The sequence below is a fragment of the Vulpes lagopus genome, chromosome 6 (genome assembly GCF_018345385.1).
Source record: "Vulpes lagopus strain Blue_001 chromosome 6, ASM1834538v1, whole genome shotgun sequence".
NCBI classification, from domain to species: Eukaryota; Metazoa; Chordata; class Mammalia; order Carnivora; family Canidae; genus Vulpes; species Vulpes lagopus.
Window position 1 is genome coordinate 11876580 of NC_054829.1, and position 13972 is coordinate 11890551.

At 58.6% G+C, this 13972-nt stretch overlaps 1 protein-coding gene across 4 annotated transcripts in view; it reads left to right on the forward strand.

The window, feature by feature from the left end:
• TTC7B (tetratricopeptide repeat domain 7B) overlaps positions 1-13391 on the forward strand; it is a 252364-nt gene extending 238973 nt beyond the window's left edge. For all 4 annotated transcript variants that reach the window (XM_041758870.1, XM_041758871.1, XM_041758872.1 and 1 more), the window contains one exon: positions 12397-13391. In XM_041758870.1, coding sequence (XP_041614804.1) covers positions 12397-12618 — 222 coding nt within the window. In that variant the 3' untranslated portion in view covers positions 12619-13391. The remainder of the gene's footprint in view (positions 1-12396) is intronic.
• The last annotated feature ends 581 nt before the right edge of the window (positions 13392-13972 follow it).

Consider the following 13972-nt stretch of genomic DNA (forward strand, 5'->3'; position numbering starts at 1 on the left):
AGGCGTTCCTCACCCTGCCCGCCCCCCGCCCCACCTTCAGCCTGAGTTGCACCGAGACAGGCCTTCTCACCTGTGTCCCCGGATAGTGCATGGGACTTGCCCCGTCTGACATTTCTCCAGTAGGTCAGTGTACCTTGCACAGCTATAGAGGCACTGGTGCTGGTGTTTGTACATGCGAGTTCGTGGAGTTTGTGAGTGCCTGGCCCTGAGCTGGGGGGGGGGGGGGGGGGCGGGGAGCGAGCTCGCCCCAGAGGCCAGTATTTCCCAGTGGGTGCCCTTGGCCTGGCCTCCAGGGCAGGTTCCACCCCCGGGCGTTAGCACACAGATCAAAGCCATTCAGGGCTGGGGGGTGCTATGCTCGGACCTTGGGGGCAGCTCAAAGGGAGGGTGGAAGCTGATGCCTTTTTAGCCTTTACAACCGCTGAAGTCAGAGAAGGACTCAGACTTTTTTTTCCCCTAAGTCTCCTCCCCACTCCTTATCAGGAAGGGCAGGCAAAGATGGGGAGTCAGAGTGCCAGATGGCCTGGCCCTAGTTAGGGCATCGGAACTGTTGGGGATGCAGGGTACCCTCCGTCTCTGATGTGGAGTGTGACCAGTGTCTAAATGATCTCAGCTGCCAGCAAACAGTACAGGTGGGGGTGGTTGTGAGATGAGCACCACGGCCGAATGGGAAGGGCCTGGGCTACAGGCACGCAGTGCTGGGGAGGGTGGGCATTATTCCCCATCAGCCCCTCTTGGGCCCCGTGGTGCTCCCTGGGGCTGGAGAGCCCATGGCCTGGCCCCACTGGTTGTGGTGGCCCCCTAAGTGCCCCCATCACCCCCAGAGACCCTGATCCCCTGACCTGGAGGAACATGAGCTGGTCCTTGAGAACCGGGTTCTTAGACCCAGTGTGGCCTCCGCGTGGCTGGGTGCCTGAGCCAGGTGCTTGCCCACCCAGGACCCCTTCCACATCTCTCTGCCATCGGTAAGGCCCCTCCCAGCTGCAGCTGCCCCCACACCTGTCCGCACGAAGCTTTAGAGGTAGAAGTAGCTGTGTGGTTGTGAGCCAGTCACCTCCTGGACGCTGAGCTTCCATTTTCTCATTTGTTAAAAAGAAAAGGTGGGAGGGTTGTGTTCCGTCTTCTGGAATGTCCTCCCTTCTCCTTCCAGCAGGCCTTACTGTTCTGGACGCCAGGCCTTCGCATGCATAGCGGGCCCAGCCTGGCTCAAGGGGCTCTCCATCTGGGGTGGGACCCACAGCATAGCAACCCCGCCAGCCCAGGGAGGGGCAGTCTGTGCCCCTGAGCTCCCGGCCCTCAGCACATGGTTCCAGGACATGCACAGGTACGCAGTGACATTTGCGATCTAGGTGGAGGGCTTGCCCATTCGGGGCTCCTGTTACCCACCCATGACCCAGGAGACTGGCCCTTGGGGATGCCTTGGCTCTGCTCTGCCATCCTGACCGTGCTCTGGGCATCACTCTACACCAGGACCAGGCTGTGAGTCCTCGGTGCTTGGAAGCTGCTGGCGGGCTGGCTGATGGCCGGTGGGCCCTCCCAAGTGCCCCGATGATCCCCAGCGACTGTTCTCTAAAAGCCACCACAGCATGCAGATATTTTGGCACTGACGCTGAAGTACCCAGTTTCAAAGAAATTAGGCCAGAGGAAATATGGGGCCAAACTGGGATTCCTGCGTGAAATCCACACGAGGCCAGGCAGGCCCTGTGGCTTCTGGCCAGACTGGCCCCATCCTCACTGCTGGCCTGTTTCCTGCCTGAAAACCAGCCTGTCACTCTACTAGTTGCAGCTTCAGGTCCTCCAGAATATTCCAAACCATTCTGGAAGGTAGAAACTGAAAGATCCTGCCGGGCAGACAAGTCATGAAAATGAAAAGCCACACTCACATTGTCTTGGAGCTTAAGGGCTCCTTCTTCTGAACCCACAGTGTGGTCCCCTTTGGGTGCTCTGCTCAGTGATGTGGGGGTAGGGAGGCCTGAGGTTCCTGTTCCTGTAACACCCTGGACTGCATGAGAGAGAGAGACAGAGAGAGTGCACTTCTGGAAGCTTTCTTCCAATCCTGAGGACTATCAGGTGGAAAGGAGAGGGGACTTTTGCCACGTGACTCCAGGGGACTCAACGACCATCAGAGAGTGGGAATTAGACACAACGCCTAATGAGGCCTCCACACGGTTCAGACGGCTCGGTGTGTGGTGTGGGCAGCCCCGGGCAGTGGTGAGCTCCCCGTCCCTGGAGGGTGTGAGCACAGTGGGAGGCTGCCTGGTAGGGCCTGCAACAGGGGCTCCTGCGTTATGAAGCAGAGGCCTGGACCCCTCCCCCCCCCCCCCCCCCCCCACTATCCCAAGGCCTTCTGCTTCCATGGATGGTTGGCTGCTGGTTTGGGAAAAATTGGGTTTTGTTTCCTTATGAGTTGAGGTCAATGTTAGAAAGGCCTGGGCTCCAGAAGGCATGTTTCTTCAAATAAAACATTTGACCTGGAAAAGAGGCCCCCCATGAGAGCACAGCCTCCCATGGCCGCAGCTCCCCTGAGGAGCAAAGGTGCCCGCAGCCTCTGGGAAGGGCGGGCAGGGGCTGGGGTCTTTGCCTCCCCCTCCTGGAACACTCGGCATCCAGTTCACCCTGAGGGCAGAGCCCTGCCCCCCCCCGGGGGGGGGGCAGGGTCCTGCCCAGGCCTTCCCCAGGTCTGCCCCGCTGTGGCCGCAGAGCATCCATCTCTGGCCCCGTCTTGTCGTCGGTGGTGTGAGGCCTGCTCACCTGGAGGCCTGGCTTCGGCTCAGCTCCTCCGCACAGCCTGTCCCCAAGGGCCCCTCCCCAGGGCCGCTCAGCCCTCATCTCCCTCCTCCCCTTGTCCCTCTCCCTCTCTGCTCTGCAGCCCCCGTCCCAGGTGCAGGATGGCAGTGGCCCTGGGCTGGGAATGTTCTGTCCCTGCGTGAAGGCCCGGTGGGGTGACTGGGACCTGGAGGTGCTCACGAGCCTGCCGTCTGTGGTAAGACCGGCCCGAGCTTGCCAAGAAGGGCCGGCCTTCGCCTTTGCAGAAACTGGGCCAGAACTCAGTAAAATGGCCAAAACGAGAAAGGCCAGCCCATACCAGCCTGTGTGGCAGCAGAGCGGCTGACCCTCCGCAGGCCCTCCTCCAGGGCACCCCCAACTCGCTCTTGCTGGCCTAGCAAAGGGGGCTGAGTTACAGCGTGTGAACCCCGCCCGACGCTGGAGGTCTGGGCCCCACGCGGGGAAGGGCTGTAGGGCGGTTATGCCCTCGGCTGGGCCAGGGAACCTGGGGTCCCTGGCCCCTCGGAGCCCCTGGCCCGTTGGGCAGGCCCTGGCAAGGCCCGCACAGTTGGCCAGCACACGCCCTCGGCCCCCTGGCAAGCCAGCGCGCATTGCTAAGCTCTCAGGACACAGAAATGAAACATAAAACAGAGCCGGGCGTGGAGCAGACCTCACCCGGAGCCGCTGGAATCCAGGTGGAAAAGCTGAGCCCGCCCCCGCCCCTCCAAGTGCGTCTTCAGTTCCTTTTCAAGGCATCTTGGGAAGCAGGGCGGGACTCAGGCTACCCCCTCAGCAGCGCCCACAAATGCGGGTGCTCAAAACTGCCAGCGCCTTTGATCCTGGCCAAGGAAGCAGGGGCCGCTCCCCAGGAAGGGAGGCAGAGCAGCCTGTCAGCGTCCTCCCCGCCACTGCCCCAGAAGGTCTCTGCAAAGCTGCTGCCTGCTGTGGCCCTCTCAGGGTGGGCCTGCCCGGCGGCCCATTTGTGTTCTCACCTAACAGGAACGTAGTTTTGTGAGCCCGGCCACAGCACCCTGCCTCTGCCTGATGGATTGCATCCTCAGGAAGGAACAGATGAGAACCGGGGGGCCCTGCGTGCTGGTTTCCTCCGTGGTGCCTCTGCTGCAGCTGATGCAGCCTCCAGCCCTGCCAGTGCACAGCTGCTGGGAAGGGGCAGGAGCTCACCCAGGACCCCGTTCCCACTTGGGGCCCCCATGGGCTTCCAGGAGGTGCTCACTGTTCCAGGCACTGGCCCCCGGCAGGCCAGCACAGAGCAGGCGGGGTTGAGGGCAGAGTTCAGGTGTGGGGTGCATGCCAGGCAGCACCCCAGGCCCCTCTGCCCCCACCTGCACCCTTGGGACCTAGCCCCACTCTGCATCCATCAGGGTCACGGCCGCGGGCAAGGCCCGTCTCCTCTCTGGCCCTCTGTTTCCTTGTCTGTGAATCTGTCGGTGGCTGCTGGGTTCTTCAGAGGCGTCCGGTCTGTATGTGGCCAGATACCGGCGGGGAGGCCGTGGCAATGCACTGGGAACAGAGCACCTGCTCCCATCGGGCGGCCGCCACCCCCCGAACAGCTGCATCACCGATGTCCCTGGAAGGCAGAGTGAGTGAGTGGGCTCTGACGGGAGCGTGGACAAGGGGGACCTGAGGCCTAGACTTTGGCGCATGTTAGCTGAAAGCACTGGCAAGAAGCCATGGCCACCTCTGTTTTCCTCGCCATCACACAGGGTCCTTCACCATCCACTTGTCTGTCCTTCCATCCATTCACCAAATATTCCCCGAGAACCTTCTCTGTGCCAGTCCCACCCTGGGGGCTGGACGTGCACGGATGAATCAGATCAGATGGTACTCGAGCTTCCCGAGCACTATCCAGAGGGGCAGGGCCGGGTGGGGGACAGGTTGGCAGCGAAGAGCCGCATAACTATAGGCATCTGAGGGGCCTCCCCTCCCCTAATCACACCGATGATGGTGACCGTTCGCCAGAGGTGTACTGAGCACTTCACAAACTTGGTCTCACTTGGGCCTCATGTACTCCTGTGAGTCGGTATTTGTCCCCGTTGTACAGACAAAGCATCTGGGACCCAGAAGTGGCCCAAGTCACCGACGTAGCTCTTAACCTACACTCCCCACTCTCTGAGGGAGCGCCAGGCCAGTCCCTGCACTGGGCGGCCCAGTGACCATAGCCGGAGTCTGCAGAGCTCCTCATTACCCCTCGCCCCTGTCCCAATCCCACCACCAGCCACCTCTGACCAGCGCGGCCACAGCTCAGGCTGCAGCCAGCTCGGCAGCTCCGTCGTTGTCCCAGAGGGTGTCTGGCTGGGGTAGCAGGCTTTCCTCTAGCTGCCTTCACGATCCCAGGGTCCTGACAACAGAAGTCCCGCCAGGGGGAGGCTGATGCATCTTAATCCAAAGCCTTGGAGGTGCTGGTTTGGCTTGAACGGCCCAGGGAGCCACAGATGTGGGCATGAGCTCCCGTCTGCTCCTCCCAGGGACAGCCCCTGGCCTCAGGCCCCGGGCTTACGGGTGCTGGGCACAAGCACCGGCTCTGGGCCAGACAGGCCTGGACTGGGTCAGCGGGGGCTTTAAACATGGTTCTTATTCATAGATACTCAGGGTCTCCTCATTTACCCGTTGCTCATTGAGTACAGCCCTCCTGCTCGGCGCCACGCCTCACAGCACAGAGGTGACTGCGGGCCTGCCGGGTCCCTGCCCTCCAGGCGTTGGGGGCAAGGCCTAGCAGGCGGGTGGGATGGAGACAGAGCTCCCACGGAATAGTTAGGGAAGCGCCTCGCTGTCGGTAGCACACGCAGTGTATTGGTTATGCTACTTTGCCCACTAAAACTCAGTGGAGCCTGGTGATCCATACATTCGTTCTCTCGAGTTTATCTGTATTTTTGGTAGAACCTCCTGATGATGCTGCCCCACCTCCCCCCACACCCCGCAGTGGTTCGGTGGTGGAACTTCTGACCCAGGACAGGACACAAGACTCTTAAATACTCCGGTGCCACCTCCGACACTGCACGACCTCCCCGTCCCTGGCCTTGGTAGGTCCAGCAGCCTCTGCAAAACCCCGGCCAGCTCTGACGTGGCAAGGGCACCTGCTGACCCCTGCTCCAGAAGCCAAGAGCAGTGCCCACAGGCAGAGCCCACAGCCCAAGCCCAGTGAGGCAGGGCAAGCATGAGGGAGCCACACATTTGATTTCCAGAGCATCCCGCCTTGGAGAAAGCCACAGTCACAGAGAAACCACTGCTTGACCCCCGGCTAGAGCTGAGCTGCAGAGCTGCTATTTAGCGGGGATCGGTGCTAGGGGCATGCTTCTTTGCAAGGACATTGTTTCTGTGCCCGTGCCTCTGCAGGGACAAGCAGTGGTCCACGACATGCCCCTGAGCCCGGCCAAGGGCACACCCAGGGTGTGCACAGAGCACCATGGGGGTGTCTGAAATCTCCCAAAGGGGCTGTTGTCCTGCAGCCTCACTCTGCGTCATCTGCTCCAGGGCTTCGGGTGCTCTCCAGAGCCAGGGCTGGAGCAGGAAGGCCGAACAGGGCTCCTCTCCTGCTGAGGTGTCCACGACACGTGGCGAGGTCTTCAGTCCTCGGGCATCAGTTATCAACACACACAAGACGTGAGCGAGGAAGAGGCTACTTGTCTTCAAATCAGCCAAGTCCATTTTGCCTCGTTTGAAAAAATAACAGGTTTAATTCCCTCATTTACTTCCAATTTGGTGCAGCACCAAGATCTTATTTGTACAGAACACCTGATTACAGTAATCACGGGCCTGGGAGGCTGTCTTCGCTTGTGCCCAAAGAAAGGGACAAATAAGTTAGCTCTCAGTGATTCCCATCTTCGGGAAGGCCAGCCCGGCTCCTCCTAACCCGCGGCGGCTGAGGAACGCCGGGGTTGAGGCAGGTGGTGAAAGCCCGTTGGCACAGCCTCTCCCGGGAGAAGGAAAGGGTCTGGTGTCAAGAGCAGGCACGAGCTGTCGAGTTCACATCTCAGCCCTGCCACTTGCTGCCTGCATGTGTGTCTTGGGGTCTTAGACACACCCAGCACCCAGCACGTGACAGCTGCTCCGTCTCATTAGGATTTTCACTGGGCCCCAAGCTCTGAGAACCTTGCTCTGTATCCCCAGCGCATGGCAGGGATCTGGGCAATCACCCAGTGGAGTTTGGGATTTTGATATGGGGGAGAAGGTGAGTTATTCTGCTCGTGAAATAGGTCAGCCCTGGAAATCTCGGTTTCCTGCCAGCCTGAGGGCTGGGAGCGGGACCCATGCCTCTGGGTAGGACTGCCTGAGGGTGGGGGGCAGTGTGGCCTGGGCTCTTGAGGGAATGGCTATCAGCAGGGCTTTGAGCACATGGGCTAGAGCTCCAGCGGGAGGGGCCAGACTAGGAATGACAGAGGTTGAGGAGGTGGAAGGGGGCTGGGGGATGCATCCTGCAGAAGTGCATGGGCTCTCCGAGGTCGGTACTAAGAGAAAGCTGGATCCAGCCAGTGGTGAGGATAGTTAAAACCCAACCTCAGGAGTTAGGCCTTTGATGGTCAGAGAAGAGAGGAAGCAGGGCCTGTAGAATCAGAAAGGGGGCCAGGGTTCTAGTGCGTAGGGGCACAACAAAGCCAAGGAAGGCCTCTCCCCACACACGGGGGCTTGGGTGGTGTGTCCGTCCTGACAGCCAGGTCCCAGCCCACCTCTGGCCAGCCCAGCTGCAACGCTGGCACCAAGCAATAGCCCAGACCCCAGCCAGAGCTGGTCCTGGTTGATCCCATTATGTGACTGATGTCTGAGCTGCTCTTGGCTTGCTGGGGCCCTGGGCAGAGGCCGAGTTTTCATTCCTTTGCCAAAAGCCCGAGCTGGCGGCCCCTGGCAAGCATCCGATGTCTCCCTGAGCGGTTCCAGCTTTAGGAATTAATTCCACTAAACAGATTGCTCAGGAAGCTTCAAGGTCATCTGGAAAGGGGAGCCTGTGCCCACATTAGGAATAGAAGTCCAGGTATATGGGCTGGAAATTTCCGAGCCCACAAGAAGTCTGCAGCTCTGGACAACATGAAGACTCTCAGCTGCCCAGGACTGAGGGTGACAGGTCAGATTAGCCCAGCGGCTGGCTCTCTGCAGGCGTTTGGGGGTGGGTAGGCTTGCCCCCTGCCATATACCCTGGAGTCCCCATGATAGGCTGCAACCAGATTGAGCAGCCTGCCATCTTCTGATCAGACTTCCCAGCAAAAAGACCAGTGTCCTTGTCCCCACTCCAGCAGGGTGGGGGCAGGTCTTTGCCACTGAGACCAGCAACCTCTGGGCTCCACCATCTCATTGGCCCACTCCCTGGCTAACAAGACCCCACAGACCTTCGGCACCCTCATCCACCACAGCCTCAGGGTCATAGCCAGCCTGTGGGCCACCCAAGGGAGACAGGGAGCCCTCCTAGCCCTTGAGCAGGTGCCTAAGATGCTCCCCAGCAGCAGTCTGAGTTGGAGAATACCTCTGGCTGGCTGGAGAGGAACCTCTGTCTCGGTCATAAGCATGGGGAGGACGGACAGAGCCAGTTCTCCATGGTTGGAGAAATGAAAGGGAAGACCCAGCCCACAGATGCCCATTTGCTGGTGCTCAGGCGTCACTGGGTCAGTGCCTGAGGGGTTCCGGGTGCGTCTCTTAAAGCCACAGAGGCAGCAGTGAGCAAGTAAGCGGGCCAGATGGATGGGGGGAGCATGGGGGTTTGGGCCTTGGGCAGACCTGGGCTAGCCTGCAGCCCCATATTCATTGGCCCTGCGACTTTGGGCAAGATCCTGGGCCTTTGTGGACCTTGCCTCTTTGCATTTGAAGTGGTAAACGTGAGATGAGCCAAGTACGGGTGCCTAGCGTCATGTCTGTTGGGAAGGAAGCAGCGTGGGGCTGACTGACAGCAGCCCAGCCCAGCGGAACCTAAATTATGCTCAAAGCCTGCAGCCAAGAAACCAAGGATGCCTCTTTCCACCTCACCAGGGGCTTGCCCCTCGTCCACCCTTGGCCCAGCACGTGCCGCAGGTGTGGTAGGGCCGCTCAGAAAAAGGCTGCGTGAGTTCGGTAATTTGGTGCACTGAGGAGGTCCTACCTTGAAGGGATGGGTACAAGGCACCTTGTGTAATCTTCATGCCTCTGCTTGCTGCCATCACCCAGACCCCCCTCCCTCCCTCCTGCTTCTCCGTCCGTTAAATTGGAATGTTCTAGACTGAGCTCAAGCTCATAACCTGCCCTGGAAGAAAAGGAGGCAGGAGCTCATTGGTCCTCATGTTCCGTTGCTCAGAACTTCAGGAAGGCCTCCCGCCCTTTCCCACCTGACCTCCAGGACCAAGGAGTGTGGGTGTCAAGCCGAGTTTCTCTGAAGGAGGGCCAGGGGGGGCAGTGCACAGCACTACGCCAGGAGATGGAGGTGACCCCTGACTCCTGGCCCACCCTGGGCTCTGCACCCAAATGGATTTCAGGTCCTAAGAGTTTGGATGTGCAGGAGGCGGCTGTGCGCCCGGGGCCAGCGACAAGGGCTGTAGAAGCCATAGTTTGCTCACCCACCCAACGGGGTGTGTGCATTGGGAGATTTCCCCTCCGGGTGATGAGTGCTCCTCCGTGGCGGGATCTTTCTCCTCAGCAAACAGCAGCAGGTCGGGCAGCCAGGTGAGGGCCTATCCCAGCCGTGCCCAGGAGAAACTACTTCGGGGTCTCCCTGGGTGGGTTAAATGAACTAAAGGATATAAGCCCCGGGAACAGCGCCTGGTGCAGTATAAACACCGGGAAAGCCCGTGCTGCTGTTACCACTATGCACCGTCCGGCCAGGAAGCCACCAGGTCCATGCTGGGCGTTTGCCCCTGCTCCCTTGCCCACGCACGGGTGGGGAATGGCACCTGTCCCTGGTGGTCTCTGCACACCTGACCCTCACCAGCCTGGGCAAGGCAGCTGAAACCCAGCAGTTCCCTCTGGAGAACGGGAAGGCCCGTAGGCTGATGAGAGAAATTCCCAAAGGCAACATGAAATCCTAATTGCAAGGACTAACTGCAGGCCACTGCTCTTGTCCTAATGCTTCAGGGAGGGAGCTACCCTGCTGCCCAGAGCCCTGGCTCTGACAGGTGTGATTTAGGATCTGGACTCCAGCGTGGCCATGGTTTAAGCACGGAGAGACGTTAAGAAAGGGAACTAATACTGTTTCCTTTCAGTTTTCCTCCCAGAGTAGAGCTGACACTGAGGTCCTGCTGCACCAGCCTCCTCGGCCTCCTCGCTCAGGAAGGCAGCTCAGGGGGCACAAAAAGGAAGTGCAAGGCCTCACTGGGAGGTTTAGGATGAGGTACGAGGGACCCGTGGGCAGGCCACATTCTTGGGTGGGAAGATGCACCCTGCACATGCCAGGCTCCTCCATGCACCCCTGGAGACTTGGTGGGTGCACGATTCAACCCTCAAAGGGCACGAAAGAAATGATTCTGAAGTTGGTCTGGCAAGGGATAGAGCTCAGTTGTCAACAAATATATGAAAGCAAAGAGAAGGAGGAGAGGTTCTCATGTCCACCTCCACTGTTGGAACCCAACATGGGCTAACGGAGGCCTAAACGGCACAGTCCCTGTGCGAAGGGAAGGTGTTGCCGCCGCGGGAGAGCCCCCGTGTCCCAGGTGACCATTCATTCTGGCCGGGGGCAGTGCCTCGCGGGAGTGGGGAGGTGGGCGGCCGGCCAGCGAGTGTCCAGCCCAGGAGAAGAAATCCACGTTGGCTCCTGTCTGCCGAGATAAAGCAGACAGCTCCTGAGCAGGGTGGAATTGAACACGTGTCAGCTCTTTGAAAGGGTAACTTGCAGAGCTTTGAAGTGACAAAAAAAAAAAACACACACACACACAAAAAAAAAACCAGCCTACACAAGTTCAACGAATCCAATTTAAAAAACCAAAAACTTGTGTTCAAAGGAAAGAAATCTCAGAAGTTCAACAACAGTCTAGACACTTGTGATCGTGGGTGAATCGCTGTCCTCTAACAAGGTGTAAACAGAGACATGGCAAACAGTTCACCTCCATGGCTCCTTAAAAATAAATAAATAGGGATCCCTGGGTGGCGCAGCGGTTTGGCTCCTGCCTTTGGCCCAGGGCGCGATCCTGGAGACCCGGGATCAAATCCCACGTCGGGCTCCCGGTGCATGGAGCCTGCTTCTCCCTCTGCCTATGTCTCTGCCTCTGTGTATGACTATCATAAATAAATTAAAAATTTAAAAATAAATAAATAAATAAATGCAGGTTTTAGTAAGGAGGGCGGGTCTGTGCCTCTGAAGTCACCATGGTGGGGGCTGGGGGACCGGCCCCTGACACCCTGCTGGTGGCTCTGAAGGCCCTGACCCTGTGGGGATCTCACCTGCAGAGCCTTTGGAGAACCCTATAAAGAGGCATATCCTCCAACCCAGTCAGGCCACTGTGGGGACATTTGCTCTAAAAGAGGAACCTCCCAACAGTCGTCAAGCTGGTCCCACTGAGCCCCATCCAGGGGGCTGCGCCACTTTTGGGGACTTCGTGTCCGAGGCCAGCACACCAAGACCACAGGGCGCCGTGGTCGCACCGTGGGTGTGTCCAAGAAGAAATAAACCTGTAGGCCTTGTCTGTTAATAAATCGTTTATACACCTAAAAAAAAAAAGAAAGCAGAGCCCCACCCCGTGGTCCTGCTCCCGAGCAGTTTCCTTTGTCTGTTCATACCCAGAAGAGGTAGGGTCCCATTCGCCCACAGGGTAGGGGACTGTAGGACAGATTTAACCCGGGCTGCTCTATAGGGCGCAGCGCCACTGTCTGGAAAGATGTTCATCACAGCGTGATTTACAGTAGTAGAGAGAGTGGGCACATCCCCAGAGGCGGCCGGTGAGGGAGAGGTCGAGGAAATGAGGCTCTGTCCTTGGCTCAAAGAGAGCAGCTCGGGAACATGGTTCCAGTAAAATATCGGGGGACCGTTGCCTACATCCTAATTAAAACTGTGTGAGGTGGGGGCACCTGGGGGGCTCAGTAGGTGAAGCATCTGAATCTTGATTTCAGCCCAGGTCACAACCTCAGGGTCGTGAAGTCGAGCCCCGGATCGGGCTCTGTGCTCTGAGAGGGGCCTGCTTCTCTCTCCCTCGCCCTCTGCCCCTGCACCTGCTCGAGTTCTCTCTCTCTCTCTCTCTTTCTCTAATAAATAAATCTTTGAAGCAAAATAAAATAACATGAAGCTGTGTAAGGTGACAGCCGAGCTTGGGGTGAGTGGGCATGGTGAAAACAGGGGCTGGTTTCTGGTGGGGGGACAATCCTGTTCCAGTCATTGCAACAGTAACACCACGAACAACGTTTCTTCAGGTGAGGAGCACGGGTCGGTACAGAGCAGCCCTTCCGACGGGCCCCCCCACCCCGGGCCTTCAGGGCCCGCCTGAACCCCGGGAGACTGCACGTGTCGTCCTTCTAAAGCGGCAGAGCGGGGCCGCCTCCTACAGGGCAAGCCGCGCCCCAGCCGTTGCCCCTGCATGCGGGGAACGTTGGCACCTCTGGGTGCCCAGCCCCATGGACATCAGCACCCCCCCCCCCCCCGCCAACCTGCAGATGCTCAGGGACAGGCAAGAGCCTGCAGGTGCAGGGCCTCTCTGAATGTCTGTCTGTCTGTCTCTCCGCTGCCCGCAGGCCCTGATCCTCCATCAGCTGGGCCGCTACAGTCTAGCGGAGAAGATCCTCCGGGATGCGGTGCAGGTGAACTCGACGGCCCACGAGGTCTGGAACGGCCTGGGCGAGGTCCTCCAGGCGCAGGGCAACGACGCGGCGGCCACCGAGTGCTTCCTGACGGCCCTGGAGCTGGAAGCCAGCAGCCCCGCGGTGCCCTTCACCATCATCCCCCGGGTGCTCTGAGCAGGCACCTGCCAGCCTCACTGCCGCTCTGTCCCCCCGCGCCCCGCCTGGGGCGCCCCCCCACCCCCCTGCACCGAGGCCGCGGACAGACGGGCAGACGGACGGACGGACGGACGTGCGATTGACCGCAGTGAACTAACCCAACAAGCCCCGATCATCGCTCGCTCTCCTCGCGCATTTCTGTCGTCGTTTCTGGCCAGCCCAGTGATAGTCTTGGAACCTCCTGACATTCAAAACGGATTACGTGCCATATTTCGTTAGTCGACATCTGCGTTGTAAAGTCAAATGATAATGGACTTAATCAGCAAATGTAGAAGAATATATTCAGAGTTAAAATTCAGTGGCAGAGCAGATTATTTTTATCAGAGCTGTAAAGAAATCTCTCCTCCCCGTCACCACGCCTGCCCCACCCGCGGCCCGGAAAACCAAATGTGAATTTTCTGTTTCCCACCTCGGTCCTCGTCCAAAGCCAGGACACCAGCTGACAATTTCTTGGTTCTGTTGTCAATAATTGTACCATGTGAATTCCTGTCCTCACTTAGAGCAAAGCCTGAGTTCGAGAATGTTTCTATTTCACCACTATATGCCTGTTACAAGAGAAGGAAATAGGAGCTATTTAAGTTTAACTTTTTTATGTGAATTCAGAGTTTATTTATCGATGGAAATATGTACAAAGATGCTTCAAATGGAATATTTACCGACATTCCTTATACATGACAGACACTTGGCTAAATGGGAAGATGATGTTAATAATAAAATGATTTTTAAATGGACTCGTGGCCGGTGTCGTTGCTGGAAGCCCACAGAGCCGAGGGGGTAAGGCTCAGTCCCCGGGGCGTGGGGAAGTTGTTGGCGCCCACACCTGCCCTGGCCAGGTCAGCCTTTGGCGCCAGGGACCTAGCCCTGAGTGTCCCATGGGAAGTCACTTTTCCCACCACTCCCAAGTCATCTGGGTCAGGAGCAGGAGACAGGCCCGGGGACATCTGCATTCGTGGGCAAAGAGGATTAGGAAAGAGCATGTGACCTGAAGGGGCCCACTAGGGGGGCAGCTGTCAGGAAAAACTCTTGCTCTCCTGCTGGACTTAACCCCCCCCACCCCCTTGAGGCTGGAATTTCAGCAGCCCTCCTGCCACCAAGAGGGGAGAGCCAAGAGGGGCGGGGGCCAGATGTGAAGCCGGAGGCTGACTCCAGGCAGTGAAGTGGATACTAAAGGGCAAGGACCAGAGAGAAGCTGAGCAGACCTCCAATCCCTCACCTTGTCAGGGACCCTAGGAAATGCAGGTGGGGGCGCTGAGTTTCGCCCTCGAGGCCCCCCCAGCCCAGCTGAGCACAGCCGTCCTGACTCTCTGGGCAG